The sequence below is a fragment of the Lacerta agilis genome, chromosome 2 (assembly GCF_009819535.1).
Source record: "Lacerta agilis isolate rLacAgi1 chromosome 2, rLacAgi1.pri, whole genome shotgun sequence".
In the NCBI taxonomy this organism is placed as follows: Eukaryota; Metazoa; Chordata; class Lepidosauria; order Squamata; family Lacertidae; genus Lacerta; species Lacerta agilis.
In genome coordinates, this window is record NC_046313.1 from 20,879,106 (window position 1) to 20,897,102 (window position 17,997).

The window sequence follows — 17,997 nt, forward strand, 5'->3', positions numbered from 1 at the left end:
ATATGAACATGTTCTGAGCATGCAGTCAGTTCTTTTTCAAATTTTCCTGTTCCAGTCCTCTTTTCCTGTACACATGAAACCATCCAGCAGCTTTTTAAACTGCCAGTGATCAAAATGTGTTTTAGGGATGTGGTGCAAAAGGAAACCTTTGGTGAGGTGGGTAGAGAAATTATCTACATGCATCAACATAATTTTTCTTCAGCAGCCTGGGGGCTTGGAGGGCAGTGGTTAAAAGTTTTTTGATGGCGGTCAGAGCCTTGCAGAAAAGCTGCAGGCGGCTGTTATAATTTAGCATTAGGCCTACATAAGAACAAAGCATAGATTTCCCTAAACTACCCACATTATGCAGAACTTAAAAAAAACAAAACACACCTCCAAAACTAGTAATAATAAAACATTAAGCTAAATCTAAATAGTCATCCAGAACAATAACCTTCATAAAGATAGCACAGCTGTGTCTTATAAAAAATGTATATATCTTCTTCATACTTGATAACAATCATCCGTAATATAGATTCACTTAATGCTTATTATTAAACATGTAAAATTCATTGCATGATGCATATGCAAAAATGTATTCAACGTCTTCAGCCAGGACAACTGCAGCCGAAGACAACATATTCAGCTGCTTTTCAATTCTTGTTTTGTTTTTCTGTGGCTACAGGGCTCTTAAACCATGTAAAATACTGAGGGAAGAGATTCATCTAATGAGCCCCATCCGCAGAAGTCCCGTGGAAGGACTTCTGCTTGTGCCTGGAGATCCCACCCAGAACAGCATGTGGGGAGAAGAGAGGGGGATCATTCTGTCTGGCAAGCTGAAATGCTTTTACGGATGGAACTTTTATCCTAACACAATGTTGAATTCCAACCTAAGCTTTTAATTTTTAAAAACCTTACTTTTATTGGGAAAAGCAGGGACTGACTCTGAATTCTACATTTCTATTCACTGTACAAACACCTTCCTATCATGCACTTTGCTAAATAAATAAACTGGGGACTTGGGGCTTTGCAGGTTTGTTTCAGAGCCAAGCTAAGAAACATTTTTTAGAACACAGTATTAGAACGTGGCTTAACAATAAACGTTGAGTAGTGGCAAAAATTAAGCAGTACAAATGGCACCCTGGATCACAGTGTAATCTCATGGAGATTAAAGTTAATACACATTATCAGCATGATGCAGTTTTATCTCTGAGATAGTTCACCATAGGTTCAGTTAATAGTAATCTTACCTATCTTAGCTTTTCCATTTCATATTTTCATACATTTGCCGCTACTTTGATCGACTGATTTTACAAAGATCTCATGGATCTGATTTGTTCATTTGTTTGCTGTAATAGGTATACATGCTCAATTTTTAACATTAAAGCAATCCCCCCCCATGCTCTTGTTTTCTCTCTGTTCCAATTATTCATCCTGTCACGTGACACCAAGCAGACCAAAGAAAGACCTGGTCCCACAGGGTTCTACGTGCAATAATTCAGATTTGCTTATTATGATTATTCCTCCCCTCCCCCCCAAGTCTACACGATACTCTTAGTTAACCCCCTGAAAGGAAAGAACCCCAGAGGTGCGGGGTACAATGGGAAACAACAGAAGTTATAAAAAAATGACAAAGGCTAGCTTCGTAAGAGTAACCTAAAAGCAGCAGTGATTCCTAGATGAATACAATGGGTAGTATGTGGTGATCTCCTGAGACCACACGATCTTTGCTGTAAACCTTGGCATCTTCCCCTGCTTCTTACCCCTACAATTTTCAGACCCAAATGGAATCAACAAGGCAAAGGTCTAAAAACTCCAGGGCTAAGGGCAATTTTTCATTGTGTGGCTTCTTCGCGTCTATCGTTTTCATTCTGGGCTCTGCAACAGGGGATGTACAAACTGTGGGTTGACATAGGAGAAACCTTCGAAATCTGCTTGGTCTATGTTAGAAATGACCAGCTGATCAGGCGGTGTTAACACTGGCTGTCCTCTGGTGAAGAACTTGTCGAAATTTTCGGCGCCCTTGCCGCACTGTAAGGTGGGGGAGGGGGGAGGGAGGAGAAAAAGAAATCAATCAGAAAAAGAATCTTGCTGTAAGTTCTGAAGTAACTTAAAACACTGCACCAGGTATGGGGAACTTATGGCCCTCCAGATGTTGCTAGACTGCAAGTCCCGCCATGCCTAGGGCCACGCTGGCTGGGGCTGATGAGAGTTGAAGTTCAGCAACATCTGGAGGGCCAAAGGTTCCCCACACAGCCACTACAGTGTTTCTGAAAGTGTGCTAATTGCACTGGACCTCGCGAATTTGTACCATTTCTTTTCCACACAAGCAATGAATGAAGTGCAGTCCACACATTGTTTTGTTCCACACAAACAGTTCCAGCTATCTTAGAACATGCATTCAAGTGAAGCAAGTAATAATAAAGCCATTCAACAATATTAATTAATGGTGCTTAGTTTGTTTTTGACTGTTAGTTTGTTAATGTTGTTAATATTGTTATGTTTCTGTTTCTTCCACTGTGCAGTTATTGGGAGTCACAAGACTCTATTGACATTCTAGCACCAGACTGTTGGAAATCACATGGGATACGGGAGACGGATGTTGATGTTACTGGTTTCCTGTTCCTTTGTTTTTTTTCTTCTTCGACTGTCTCTCATGGAGAGCAGACGCGTATTCTATTCTGTCCTTCATAGTTAGAAATAAAATAGCAACGTAGTACATATTTCTGGCCGATTCCACTGTGTGCTTACTCTGCGTGTATGGGAGAACGTGCCTGAAGCCTCACACAAAGGCTTAGGTCGTTATTCATCGTCGGAGACGAGCCTGGATGTGTTCTGGAGATACGACCTGGGAGTCGCCATTACGGCTCGGTCGTCACCGCTGTTCCGACAAATATTGCCTTGTGGGTTATGAGTGCCGTAGTGTTTTGTGATTCGTGTGAGAGAAAAGTAACATAGAACTATAATATATGAAATGAAACAAAGCAAGGATTCCAGTTGTGGTGGCATTTTGAATGAGCAGCACTTTAGTGCTCATTACAGTTGAATAATCTGTAAGAATTCGGATCATATATGAGCATTTGTTCATGAGAATCTAGGAGCGGTCAGGGCAGCTTATGAATTTTTTGTTTTTGTTTTTTTACTGATCCCCCCTGCAAGCTAGTTTACAACCCAGTCTCCTGTTGTTATAACTGAAAAGGTGAGCTGCACAAGTTTTCATTTTAAGTATTCTTTTCTTTCTTTCTTTCTTGAAGGATGCATGTACTCAAGACTCTAGATAGCTGTAAAATAAAGATGAAAAACCAAGGGGAGATGTCACTTGGAATTGGGGGGGGGGGCTCCAAATGCCACAAGTAGCTTTTGAAAGCGACGTGGCAGGCAATTTTGTCGCTGGCATATTCTATCAGACAACAGCCATAGGAAAACACTTCCAACAGTTGCACTAAAAAAAAAAAAAAAGATTGAGTTGCTGGACCAGGAGTAGCCAACATGGTGCTCTTCAGATGTTTTGGACTACATCTCCTATCACCCCCAGCTAGCATGGCCACTTGTCAAGAATGATTGGAGCTGTAGTCCACAAATTAGAAGAGAATTGTGTGGGCAAACTCAACTATGGTATTCTCATTATTTAATATTGAATTAAATGTATTGTACTTCGGAAACATTTGATTTGGAATTTCCCCCTTAAGAATCATGAAATGCTATTGCAATTACCACAAATGTCCAATATATGTACTTCACATGAGCTCCTAATTGACTGCTCTCGAGTGAAAGGCAGAAGTTTTAATACATGCTACAATTTAATTAAGGACTAATATATTAGCTACCCAGATTCTTCCTTATTTCAAGTTATCTGAGCTACATATAAAACAGTCCTACAACAGAATATGCTGGGTGATCATTTCTGCAATGAAATAACTAAAAAAATGCTTGAGGAACATGCCTCAAATATATGGTACAGATGGCCAGAAAAAAAATCTCACACATACAGAAATAGATATCTGATGGTCATGAAGTGCTAAAAAAAATTCATCGCAATCATAGCTCTCGAGCCAGAGAAACATAGTCTGGAATTGCGCACATGTAACTCCTTGGTCAGATAATTGACAATAGCATTTATCAAGGACTCTGGTGGAGGAATAAATTCATCTCCCCACACCACCTCATAACCAACTGTTGACTGGTGTAATATGACTCCAGTCCTGTGAGCCAGAAGTATACATAGAAATATACATAGAGTTGGAAGTGACCCTGAGAATAATCTAGTCCAACCCCCTTGCAATGTAGAAATATGCAGCTGTCCCATACGGGGATCAAACCTGCAACCTTGGTCTTATCAGAACCCTGCTCTAACCAACTGAGCTATCCGCTTTCTTGCTTGAGCTTCTGAACTGGAGAGCATGGGATGACTCCTCCCCCAGCAAGGGCCCTTTGCTCACGTGATCCTGCCTGACCAGTGAGAGGGGAGATTTGGGGAGGAAATGTGTAGATAATATCTACAAGGCTCATAATTCAGTTAGTAGTATGTGTGCAGGAGCCTGCTTCTGTAGATGTATGCCTACTAACAGGATTGGGGGCAATAATTACTCAAGGAACTCCCATTTCATCTGCAGCAGCAAAACTGTAGAATAGCACGAGTGATAACATCCTGCTAGCTGCTCAGCCCCCTCCCATGTATTTAACCTTGGTTTTTGCTGCAGCATCCTGAAGCTCAAATGCTTACACTGCTATTAGAGAGGCACAAGTGCTATATTACATTCTTTAAAATCTCAACATTATGTGGCCATGGCTATGACTCATAATTGCCCTACAGTGGGATTTGTCATTAGTCTGTCACTATTCTGCCAACTTGCACCACCTTAATGTCTGGTTTGCTATAAATGGGAAAGTGTTTCAAATGATACACTCTTACCCTTTTGCTGTGTGTGTGTGTCTGTGTGTGTTTTAAACCAAGCAACGCTGTGACAATCACAAAGGCCTTTTGGGTCTTTTGGTGGCATTCCAGCCCACAAACTAAAAATAGGCGTTTTAGAGAATACTCTTTCCAGGTCCCCAGTTTATTCTGTACTAAGCAGCATGTGACTGCAATGAATTGTTCCATCGAATGTAATGTTTATAAATTATGAAGCATTTCAAAGCCTTCAGCTGCCCACACCAAAGCTGGAAAACAGCTTTCCATTATTTAAGTATGCATAGCAAGCATTATCAAACACATTAAAAAGTATTACTGTTATTTCAACTGACATGGAGAGAGCCAAAGTTTTGGGTGGTTGTTGGGTTGTTGTTTTTTTTAATGAAAAAGGAAATGAAATACAAAATTCAAGAAATATCAACGAAACTTTGCTGAATTTCCATGAGGTGAAAAACCAGCACTACCCTACTCTGTGATATGCTGCTGCTTATTATGATTATTAATATCAAACTTCCAGCACACAGGGAATTAAAAAAACCACACGTATTCCTGATTGGATTACTCACTCAGAGAAGTGAAGAAGCGATAAGCCCGAAGGGCAAAAGTATAAGTGCATGGAAAAGGAACAAAGAGAAAAATGCAGACTGTATAAGACTGGTTACAGGTGGGTAGCCGTGTTGGTCTGCCATAGTCGAAACAAAATAGAAAAATCTTTCCAGTAGCACCTTAGAGACCAACTGAGTTTGTTCTTGGTATGAGCTTTCGTGTGCATGCCAAGAACAAACTCAGTTGGTCTCTAAGGTGCTACTGTATAAGACTGTCACTCCATTGAACTACCAATGAAACTGACATGTTTCACACACTTTACAGTGACTGGATCCAATTGTATCTATCAACTTCAGCTGCTACTTTAGTTTTAAGTGCTAAAGGTGGCTGAAGTAAAAACAGATTACAGGGTATCTACTCCATTGACTGATGTGAGTACATTTTCACTCCATGCTCAAAAGTGTAAGGGCTAATGTGCTTGATGATTAATCTTAGCACGATTCGGTGCCATTTCTGCCTTCCGTTTTATTGAATGCTGCAAAGCCTACTTGAGTTATTCTATTGTTTGCTGTTTCAAACGAGCATATTTCAGCACACGTATAAAACTTGTTATGATAATTGGAATTGAAAATGTGTATTTCAGAAGCTCAGTGGTTTTTTTGTAGTTTGTGTACTTAAATTATGAAAAACAAAACAAGTTTTAAAAAAAAAAAACACCTCTGGAAACAGTTCATTGGGGAAAGGAAGTGTTTGTTTGTGTTACTTACCACTTTTGGTTTGAAAGGAGGCTGGATGTCTCGGTTTTCCAGTCTCTCCCAGTCAATTCTCCTGAAGAAGGCATGCTCTCGGATGTCTCTCTCCCCCTCAGGCCCACAGCCAAGCCGCTTTCCAGGATGTTTAGTCATTAGCTGGAAATCAAGCACACAATTGATGAAAAGAGGTTTTCAGAATGGGAGCAACAAAGTAGAGCTGTGCCTGGGAATAGGATATTTGAAAATGTCCTTTAATTGTTGCAAACCTGGTCATCTCTGAAAACAGCCTTTACTTTGTTGTCTTTTTTTTTTAAGCCAATTAAACTTGATAAATTCCATTATGCTGAAACTTTACAAAATGCAATTTACCCTTTATCTTTTGGGCACAGTCTAGCCACCCCATTGGCCTGGCTCACACATCATGCTAAGCCAAATATTGGCTCATTGGGAGCAGATTGCAACCTCTTTACTCCTCCTTGGACATTTTGCTGCTGTGCCAAACCAAGCTAGGTCACACCGTGGCTTAGCATTTCACCTGAACCTCAGCTCCTGGACAACCCAAGAGCTGTAAAACCAAGAGCAAGTCTTGGTTATAACTTGTTATTAGAGCCATGGTTCGACAAGATGCTAAGCCAAACCATTGGCATGGCAGGAAAATGACCAGGGTGACACAAAGCAGCCACAATCTCTTTCCTGGGAGCCCACAAACTCACATTAAGCCAGAGTTTGGCTTAGCATGACGTGCAAAACAGGCCACTGTGCGATTTAATGTAACGGCAACTAGTATGCCTCTTTTTCGATTGTATATTTACTACTTATCTGATCAATACCATCTGCGTGGAGGAAGCATGATCTTGGAAAAGGAGAAAGCCTTTATATTTGTAACTTGAATGGCTCTCTTAAAAAGGAGGGCAAATGGATAGTTGCAGGGAGTACGGTTTCAATGAATTCTGTGGTCTGTCTACCGGCTTCAACACCTCAGCGATTTCTTTAATGTTCATCTCTAGTTATGTGTTCAACATGAATAAATGCAGAGTTAGAATAAGCAGAAATCAAAACAATTCAAACTTTGAAACAAACAGCAAAAAAAAAAAAACCCACATGGAGAAGTCACTTTCAAGGATACACCATTTTTGACAGGATAGCAACTTACCGGTATATACAGTATAGGAATGTGTGAATTAGGTCTAATTTTGTATGGTTTTTAAATGTTTGCTTTGTATTCTTTGCTTATCTGTATGCCACCCTGGGTACTTAAGAGAGGAAGAGGGCAGGGTAGATTAATGTCTCTCATTCACTTCTGCAGCATCTCCTTATTAAGACCCATAAAGTCAATAAAGCAGACCTGTTTTTCTGTCTAACACTTAAAGTGTCTTATAGGGGAACCCTAAGCCCACTGGGTCACGGGTGGCGCTGTGGTGTAAACCACTGAGCCTTGGGCTTGCTGGTCGGAAGGTCGGCGGTTCGAATCCCCGCGATGGGGTGAGCTCCCGTAGTTCGGTCCCAGCTCCTGCCAACCTAGCAGTTCGAAAGCACATCAAAGTGCAAGTAGATCAATAGGTACCGTTCCGGCAGGAAGGTAAATGGTGTTTCCGTGCACTGCTCTGGTTTCACCAGAAGTGGCTTAGTCATGCTGGCCACATGACTTGGAAGCTGTCTGAGGACAAACACCGGTTCCCTAGGCCTATAGAGCGAGATGAGCGCCGCAACCCCAGAGTTGTCCGTGACTGGACCTAACGGTCAGGGGTACCTTTACCTTTAGGCCCACTTACCAAAGCTACATAGGACTTCTTAATATGCATGCTTAGGACTGCACTGTTAATTGCAGAGTTTCTGAATCTTTGGACAGAAGCCAAATGCAGATTATCACTTTGTCACAATTACAAAATTGAAAGAAGGACTGTGTGGGTTGAGCACCAGAGATCTAAGGAAAGGGCAGGCTTGTTTCTGGATCTAAAATAACCAGAGCACATCTAAGTAAGATGAATAACTATTTAGTAAAAGAATTAAATAAGAAAAATGTGAGAAGGAGGAAAAGTAATATGGGGATTAATTGGCAATAACTGAATTAGGGTTAATCTGGAAATCAACGGGGGGGGGAATCGGGGAAGTCAGAAAAGGTAAAGATGATATATGCAAAGTAAGTGGTTAAATTGGGAAAGAATTGTTGATTACCCCAGTGAGAGGGGGGTTTGTTTTGTATGCTCCTCTTGGTGAGAGAAAGGGGAGTTTGGAAAATTTTAATCATGTATTGTAATTTGGATTAAATTGGAAAACTCTTAATAAATATTATTTTAAAAAAATAACCAGAGCAAACCTAAAGCATTCATTTGAGGAGCAGCTGGCTCCAGAAATGGTTTCTTATCATAAGTACTGTATGTGTTCCCCCTACTCTACAGTGAAATAAACTTCTCTGTTAGGAACAGGTGCGTAACTGCTCTCCTGCTGATGGATCAGATTGAATTGCTAGGAAGAAGACGGAAAATCCATCTGTATTTCAGAAAAGATTTCTGCATCAGGGAGTAAATAAGCAGTACCCCCCCCTTAATTTATGGACAGCATGCCCTCCTAAAAGCATGAGTTTAAGCAGATATTGCTGTGGGAGGTGTCTGCTCAATTTGCAAGACACGATGCATATGCCACCTAGCGGTGCAGGTGAGCAATAAATGAAGCTCCTTTGTTAGATTTCTTACCCACCCTTTACCATAAGGTCCTAGGGCAGTGACCTTTTGTCGCTGCACAACTGGAAATTCAGAAGATAAACTTAAATACAAAGAAAGATGTGACCATTTTCTTCTATGGAGGAAGGCAGCCTTCTATGAGCGAAGCAGCCTTCACAATACTCAGGAATGCAGGTAAACACTTCAAACAAAAAATTCTTTCCTTATTAATAGAACAAGGAAGTTTTGGTTCAGAAGTGAACAACCAAAGGACCTAATGATTTTTTTGGGGGTTCAGAAGTGAACAAGGAAGTTTTGGTTCAGAAGTGAACAACCAAAGGACCTAATGATTTTTTTTTAGTACATAGCACATTAACAGAGCTTAATAAAATGTTTAGTAATAATATCAGTGGTATCATCACCATCCCGAAAACAGAGAGAAATACAACAAGCAACTCCCTCCTCCTAAAGGAACCTTCCCAAACCTGGTATCCCACAAAGGACTTCCACATGTGTAGGTCAGAACATTTAGAGGGCAACCAGGCTGGGGCAGGGTGCCCTAAAGTATAGCAGCCATTTGTACTCTGAAGGCACGAAACAAACCCCAAAAAACAAAACAAACAAAGAACAGGAAGAATGCAGACCTGAGGAGGACAAAATCAAATTTTAGAATCCTCCCTAAGATATTGAGCATCTCCTTTACATTCAAGCACCTTAAGGACAGGAAAATTACTTTATATTGCCACCAGCTTCTGTCTTTAGAACCAGTGCAAGATCTGGGAGCTCCCTCTTCAGTTTCTAATACCTATGAAATTGAATTTGTGCCTCCTAGGTTCCACAAAACTGTGTGGCTATGAAAGGGACCTCCAGGAATAACCAGGTTGCGGTTGAAACCGATGAGATGGGGAACATTAAAGCAGAAACTTATGGGGAAGGCAGAAGTTCCAAGATATTCATTAGTATGAACAGGCAAAACCACCTGAACCATGGAGTAGCTCCAAGTATAAAATTGTTCCGCGTGGCTGATGATGCATCTCAAGCCACTATAGCTTGTTTGTTTATTTAAATAAAGCATAGTAAAATCAATAATCTCAGTAGTAAAATACAGTATATAATCTGAACAGCAAAACAGATAATTGCAGCAAACTTTCTTACCCCCTTGCAAATGGACACAGCTTCTTTAGACATTGCTTTGGGGTACGAAACATTATGTTCCATTATTGATTGGAAGAGCTCGTCTTCATCTTCACCATCAAATGGAGGCTGTTAAAATGTGGGTGGGTGGGGATATCAATGTTAAATGGGTAATTCAGAGTTAATGTCAACACAGAAGATTTACTCAAACACAGATTAATCTATGGAGCATAGGTCAGCCTTCCCCAACTTGTTGCTCTCCATATGTTTTGGACTCCAACTCCCATCTTACCCAGCCAGCACTGCCGATGGTCAGGGATGATGGGAGCTGGAGTCTAAAACATCTGGGAGGCACCAGATTGAGGAAGGCAGTTTTAATTACCTTCAGATGAATATCTATGCTGTTAGGTGCCTTGATCACAATTTTATGGAAAGGTGAGATACATTTAATAACAAAAAATGTGGCCAAGGTCAACCCTGAAGTATGAGATAATGTGCTGTTCTGTGCACACTACTGTGTGACAGCTATACATTGCTAAGGCTTTGCTTCTACTCCACTGAACAAAGGAGCAGCCAGCACTGTTGTCCTAGAGAGGCAAACAGGGCAGCAGACCAGCCTCAGTGCACATATGCCTTCCGGTTCCTCTCCCTGAGTGCCACAAAACCCTGCCATTTATGCTGCTCCTGGCATCCATTTCATAGTATTATATTTGCATACACTTTCCAATTTAAATAAAGTGTCAGGGATGAAACAAGTAAAGAAGTTGGAGTTCTTGACTGAAGCTCACACGAAAATGGTACAAGGGCAAGAACTCACTTCTGTGGCCTGAGTTCTTGCCCTTCTACCATTTTCGTGTGAGGGATGAAACAAGAGCATGGAAAAGCTTGAGTTTCTTCCCCACCCCCAGCAGTTTTTTGGAAGAGAGGCAGAAGCAGCAAGATCAGTTCTCATCCCCAAATCAGCTTTAAAGATACCTAAGTGCCTGCACCTAATCTACCTGAATTTGGAAGGCTTCATCCCTCTCAGAAGTGTCTGCTATGCCTACAAATGTAATCTAATTCTGACAAACAAAACGTTACAGTGGTTTGTTGATTTCCCAATGGAGAGACATTATAATCAAGGGAGAGAAACAAAGTAACAGTGTTTACAGAGCAAAGGTGTTGTCTTTGCACTCCAAGGTCCATAGACCTTCTGTATGAAGCACCCAATCAGGATCTGAAGATTTTTGTGTGTGCACACCTCAAGTTTAGACGTTGAAATCTTGGCTTAATAAATCAAGATATGAGTGAGCTTACTGCACACACATCTATTTTGCTCCTTCCTTTGCACAAGCTGGGAAACAAATCAGGAGGACACAGTTAGATACAGCTTTCTATTATATCCAGACTGAAAACCACAGTTAATGGCTTCCACACAAATCAGATTAGGAAGGCAAGTTCCATGGGTTTATGTTGTCTGGAAGGTATGGAAGGTTTGGAAGTTATTAACCATAGTTTCCTGGTTTGGACATAACATGAAGGCATGGTTAGCCATAGCTTCCTGGCTTGTTTCCATGCTTACATGAAGGGAGGAGCAAAAGGACTCTGTCTAGGTACATAAAATTCATTCACACTTCAGCTTACTAAACCAATATTTGATCATCTGAATGAGGCTTTAGTTTGTGCTGCATTACATAAGGGAAGTGACAAAATATTTTCAATCTGAAAGTGGCTGATAATTCCCCAGAAATCCCTAAGTATTGGAGACAAAAGAAGCAGAACTATATAACTATAAACCGCACTTTACGTGCAGTTTTGCTCCTTCACTCCCAGCGATAGAAAACAGTACAGCTTTCAATGGGAAGGCTAGTTCTTAATGGGTTACTGGATCACCTTGTCCACGAGCCAGCAGAACAAAATTAAACTCAGCCACTCTGTGTTTGCATTTCTCATTGCATACTTAAACACTACCAGTTTGTGTGCACACAGGAACAGGTTGGTGATTAAGGCTGATGAGCTGTTAACTATGCAGACAATGTGCATATTATAATCTTGTGACTTGATTTAACTTTCATAGAGCGTGAAGGGGGGGGGGAATATGGATTGAACTGACTGAATCTAACAACCCTGCTGTTAATTTCTCTACCTAATAAGGCATCTTCCACATTCACCCGGCATTAATGCTCACTCATTGAAGTATTAAATGCAGAAGCACAAACATCCTTACCTGACCAGCTAGCATCTCGTATAACAGTACGCCATAGGCCCACCAGTCAACTGACTTTCCATATGGCTGATAGGCAATAATCTGCGAATTGTAATGAAGAAACATATGTTTTAAGGTTGATTTTATTATTATTTAATCAAACATCTAACTGAAATATTCTGTAGAAATAATTTTATAAACAAAATCAAGATAATGGAAAAATACAGAAGTCATGCTATGGAGGGACACAGTTGGAACAATTGGTTGATTCAGTTTCATGTAATTAACATTTATATCTCCATGCATTTCACAGGAACTGCTACAGGCAGGCCCATGCAGAACAGGGAGTATCCAGGTACACTTGCCACAGGTCTCAGCCAACTGGCGGGTGGGGAGACCCACCAGATTTATGTTGGCATGCCAAGAACAAGACTCACACCCCAGGCCTCAGACAAGCTCTGCATGGGCCTGGCTTCAGGCATCTGTAATTGTGGCAAACTGCAAAGGGCAAGAAATGTGTAATCATGGGTTTACAACCATGGTTTGCATGAAGTTTTAAAGCTGCAACAAGCAAACCACGGTTAAGACAATATTCTCAACTCTCCAGTTTCTATGTTTGTTAAGGGGAGAAACTGATGTTGACAGTATCTTCCTATACACCAACTCCAGAGGGAAGGCAAGGTAAAACATTCTGATCTTAACAGAGGCTAAGGAAACAAATCATAGTGAGTGCTAACCAAAATTAAGGGTATGTTTGCACTTAATGCTAAACCATGGCTTAGCAGCACATGGATGATTCTCAGTTAGCCAACTTCGAATCGGGAGTTATGAAGCTAGCTTGTTTAACCATTGCTTGTTTCAAACCAAGATTACATTTTTGTACACAAGCTAAGCAGAAGTCAGTATTCTGGCCACAGGGAGAAAAAAGGAGTGTGCAAGTCTGACACTTCACTTGGGTTTGCTGAGGCTTGCACACATAACACCTGTTTAAGCATTATGTATAAACCTACCCCAAGTGCTGTATCTGCAACAGGACAAGGACTACTGAACATCAGTTATTTGTTTGGTGAAGTAGTTGAGTATGTTAAAAAAAGGTGTTTCAGTGGAAATTCACATTGCAGACCAGATCTATTACATGCTGCTTCAAAAATAAATGTTAGTAAACACTGGTTTTAATGGAAGAGACTGAGATCCTTTTGCTCTGCTGTAGTAACAGAACTTCACAGGAAGTCAACACAAATATTGAACCAATTATTGCTTTATTCTGGGGCTTTAAAGGCATTTTTAAAAATCTGCAAACCCTAGTTAAAGACATACTAGTTGAATCATCAATTGAATTCTATTCCGTTTCACTTCTACGGTATAAGTAAAATGCAGGAAAGCAGCCTTACTGTGCTAATGCATGCCACCTAAAATGAGAGTGGAGACTGTGTTCACAATTAACAAACAGGTGCTATCTGAGGCACTAATTGGGAGAATGTGTATTTCAAAGACATAAGTAATTGGGAAGCTGAATTATTCCCTTTCATGATATAAAAGGAAAATGAGCAGAAAGGTGAGAGCAAAATTGAAAAAAAAAACCCATTCAGCTCGCTTGCTTCACTGACAGAGAAGATGTCTAGATACACAAAATATGAATATATATTAATTCAAGTAAGGATTTATTTGCCTGTAAATAACAAGCGAGTCCTGACACTAATTCAAGATATAACTGTGTGGTAAATTTAGACTTTACTCTTATGGCTATATAACCTATAAAACTCAAAGGAGCTGGCTGTATCAATTATTTCCTTTTGGATAAATGCAGTTGGGTAGCACTGGGCCTAAGAGACAAATTAACTGCTTGGCAAAGTTTTCCTTCACTGTACTTCATTTGTAACTGCCCATCCCATTTGGGCTTGCAGTGCTTCAGGAAGGCCCAGGAGGGTGTGGTTTCCCCCAGTTTGTCACTATGCACCACTTTTATCATCATGTGATTATCAGTGGAAGGAATCTGGTACTGGACAGGTTGCTTAAACTTGCATTTCACAGTTGCCTTGGGAAAACGGGTGCATGTTGTTTCACGTCTCAGATAGCAAGTACCTCAGGTGCGATGTAATCGGGAGTCCCACAGAAGGTCCTCGTCGACACTCCATCAGCCATATGCTCCTTGCACATCCCAAAATCTGCAATCTTAATGTGCCCTTCATGATCCAACATTACGTTGTCTAATTTCAGATCCCTATGAGAAATCACACAGCAATTAAAAGTCTCAATCCAAACAAGAAGCAACAATGCTCCTCTCCATGGGCTCCAATGGAGATTTCAACTCCAGTAACACAGGTCGATAGTCTGGGAGTGCTCATGAGAATCTCAGGTGGTCAGATACTGTGAACCTCCAAGAACTAACTACTGTAACATGTATTGTATTCTGCCTAAAGTACAGTGATACCTCAGTTTGCATACGCTTCAGGTTACAGACTCCGCTAACCCAGAAATAATGCTTCAGGTTAAGAACTTTGCTTCAGGATAAGAACAGAAATCATGTTCTGGTGGTGCAGCGGCAGCAGGAGGCCCCATTAGCTAAAGTGGTGCTTCAGGTTAAGAATAGTTTCAGGTTAAGAACGGACCTCCGGAACGAATTAAGTTCTTAACCCGAGGTACCGCTGTATTCTGCCCTCAAAGGGAGTTCAGAAGTTTCCACTTATGCAGTATGTATACTCTAATTTTGGAAATTGGACGACATTTGTTTCTTCAGTCTGAATTGTGGCAACTGCTGTGGTTATTGATCAGTTTCCAGATACTCAGTTTTATCCTCTAAGGTGGCCAGAATAGACCACATAATCAAACAATTCAGGGTTCAAATTCCCACTTAGCCATGAAACTCACTAGTTGGGCCTTGGGTGAGTTACCATTTCTCAGCCTAACCTGTTCCTTCCTGAGAATGCAAGTAGCCAACTTCCTCCCATTCCTCCCGCCCTCATAACTATTTTTCCCCCAGTGGTGACAAGCTTTGTTTTTCTGCAGAGCAAACAAAAATGTTTCTGGGTGCTACTTGAATACTCACCGATAAACGATTCCTTTTTTATGCAGGAAGAACAGCCCCACTGAGATCTCTGAAGCATAGAACCTGCAAGAAAAGAACACCACATTAGATACAGTCATAACTCTGGATACGTTAGCGGTGGGTTGCGTTCGTCACAGGATACGAATGCGCCGAACCCAGAAGTAACAGAACGGGTTACTTCCGGGTTCGGCGCTTCACACGTGCGCAGAAACACGAAATCGCACTTTGCGCATGCACAAAAGCGCTGAATCGCACCGCGCACATGCACAGACGCGGCGCTTCATGTTGCGTTCTGCTCATGTTGCAAATGGGGCTCCAGAATGGATCCCATTCGCAACCAGAGGTATCACTGTACAGTGGTGCCCCGCCAGACGAAAATAATTTGTTCTACGAGTATCTTCGTAGAGCGAATTTTTCGTCTAGCGAAGCGGCAATGCAGCGCGGAAGTTTTCACGCCGAAAAATATTTTTTTCCGTCTTGCGAGGCAGCCCCATTGACTTTTTCATCTTGCGGGGCAGCCTTCCGCTAGCGAATGCCGTTCGTCTAGCGAGTTTTTCGTCTAGCAAGGCATTCGTCTAGCGGGGCACCACTGTACAGGAATATGTTTTGGTGCCTCCATTGTGGCTCTTGCCAAGGAACCGCTGCCTCTCCCTATTTTAAAAATTGTTCTGGCTTTTTTTGGGGGGGTGCTGTTTGTGTGCGTGTATGGGAGGCTGCTTTGTTGTTGTTGTTGTTGTTGTTGTTGTTGTGCTTTATTACAGCCAGCAAAATAACTGAAGGAATGTGTCAAGAAAGGAATGTGGCCTGGAGAGTGTCCTATGGGCCAGATAGAGAGGTCTGCATTTGGGCCTGGGCTTAAGGTTCCAGACCCCTACTTTATGTCCTTCCTTGCTCTTTTTGATCCCTCAGGGTTCTCTGGCTGGTTACCAGGGGCCTCATCCTGGAAGGGCATATGTCCCTTTCTCTCATGAAGGGGAGTTATCAGTATCAGCCCAGAATGTTACACAAAGCTTAAAAGAAATATAATACAACCTGACAAAAGCTGTGTGAACAGGAGATAGCATATGTCATATCAGACTATATCTAATTTTTTGTGACTGCCACTGTTGCTTAGCTTGTTTAAGAGTCACACATGATACAGAGATCCAAGAAATACATTTCCTTGCCAAATGCTCAGTGACTTAATTACATGAAGATAACGGAAATGACTGGCGCCTAGAATGTAATTGTTCTGAGCAGTTCACAAATCTGCGTAATACTGACGAGCTTTTGGAAGCCAGAGTTACTGTGTAGGGTTGCCAAATGACACACCCTAGTAAAGGGGACAAGGTGGGTATAGGAAGGAGAGAGGACAAATATAGCCCTAGAACAAAATATTAAATGACAACTCTGATTTGAAAATGAACAAAGAAAGAGACACTCACACAGCTTGAGGCTCCTTGAATTTTCCTACTTGCTGGATATGATACATGAGGTCACCACCATTCACGTACTCCATGACAAAATATAGGCGATCCTAGCACACAACGTGAAAGCAAAAAATGTATCAGGCAGCAGAGACCTGTCACTATGAAATTGTTAAGAGAACTCTTAAGCAGATCTATACTGAGCACAAATCTATATTACTATAACACAGCAGCACAGACAAGTCATGTAACAATAACGTATAGCTATAATAATGTCAATGTTCTTCTGTTTGGTAGACAAACGCATATTGGCTTTTCATAACAATATTTGTTTATTGAGCCTGTCACTGAGGGGGGTGGGTGGAACCTCCTCCTCCCCAATCATTATTTCTGAGACAAAATAATGAACAAATAAATTGATATTGCAGTGTTGATTTTAATTTCCCTAAATTTCTTCTTTTTACAGAAAATAAATGGAACCGGTGCCAGATATAGTGCAGGTCACCCACACAAGGCGCCCAGCTGGGGAAGGCAGATAGAATCCAACTTAGTGTCACATAGAAATGGTTAAATTTACTTCCCAATTACAGAGCTACCCTTATGACTTCTTTTCCTTATGTCTATTAATTGCTTCATCAACAGTCAAACAGTTTGAAGTATATTTAGAACACGCTGTACCAGAAACTCATTAATTTAGCATTCCTATTCTAGTTTTTATACATTTGTTTTTATTCCTTTGCCACAGCATCATTAATTTAATTTTATAGAAAAAGAAATTTCTTTTAATTGTTTTGAAGTGGATGCCCCCAGCAAATTTCATTATTTTAATTAATGTGGGCAAATCACAACTTTCAAGATTTATTTTGGGGTTGTGTAATAGAGATATATCTCTTACAAAACTCACTATTAAATTAAAATTTTAAATAAGCATTACATTGCTTTACTGCATATGCTTACTCAATGACACGTTCAAATCTTTTGTACAGAAATAGGGTTCCCCTCCCATTCTTAATTCTATAATGCTTATTTCCTTTATTACAGATCCAATTCCATCTGGGAGAATATGGAATGAAATACAGAATGTCAGAATGAAATCATAATTCATTCATTCAAGGTTGTAGCTCAGAATGGCATCTGAGAAATTGCTCAGAGAATAAAGTGACAGAGTTCACTTAAGTCTGGTGCATGGTCACTTGTAAGCTCAGCCTGTGAACTGTCTTCACTGAGAAGCATTATAAAAACTCTACCTGTGCTATTAGTTCTGGAACAGCCATTTCACACATGCTGGGCACCCGCTAACACCCATCATGTAATGAGTGTGTGCATGGATGAACTGACTATTTTTCTTGTGCATCAACAGTTCAAGTTAAACTGAAC

At 40.9% G+C, this 17,997-nt stretch overlaps 1 protein-coding gene across 3 annotated transcripts in view; it reads right to left on the reverse strand.

The window, feature by feature from the left end:
- Positions 1-796: 796 nt before the first annotated feature.
- The window catches only part of PRKCA (protein kinase C alpha), a 184,741-nt gene continuing 167,540 nt past the window's right edge, over positions 797-17,997 (reverse strand). Inside the window, exons 12-18 of one of the 3 annotated variants that reach the window (XM_033138873.1) lie at positions 16,639-16,730; positions 15,215-15,277; positions 14,251-14,389; positions 12,190-12,270; positions 10,005-10,112; positions 6,205-6,345; positions 797-2,010 (exon numbers count right to left, since the gene is read on the reverse strand). In XM_033138873.1, the coding sequence (XP_032994764.1) occupies positions 1,846-2,010; positions 6,205-6,345; positions 10,005-10,112; positions 12,190-12,270; positions 14,251-14,389; positions 15,215-15,277; positions 16,639-16,730 (789 nt within the window). In that variant the 3' untranslated portion in view covers positions 797-1,845. Of the gene's footprint in view, positions 2,011-6,204; positions 6,346-6,957; positions 7,193-10,004; positions 10,113-12,189; positions 12,271-14,250; positions 14,390-15,214; positions 15,278-16,638; positions 16,731-17,997 lie in introns of those variants that run through there. The other 2 variants (XM_033138874.1, XM_033138875.1) reach the window with 2 other exon arrangements.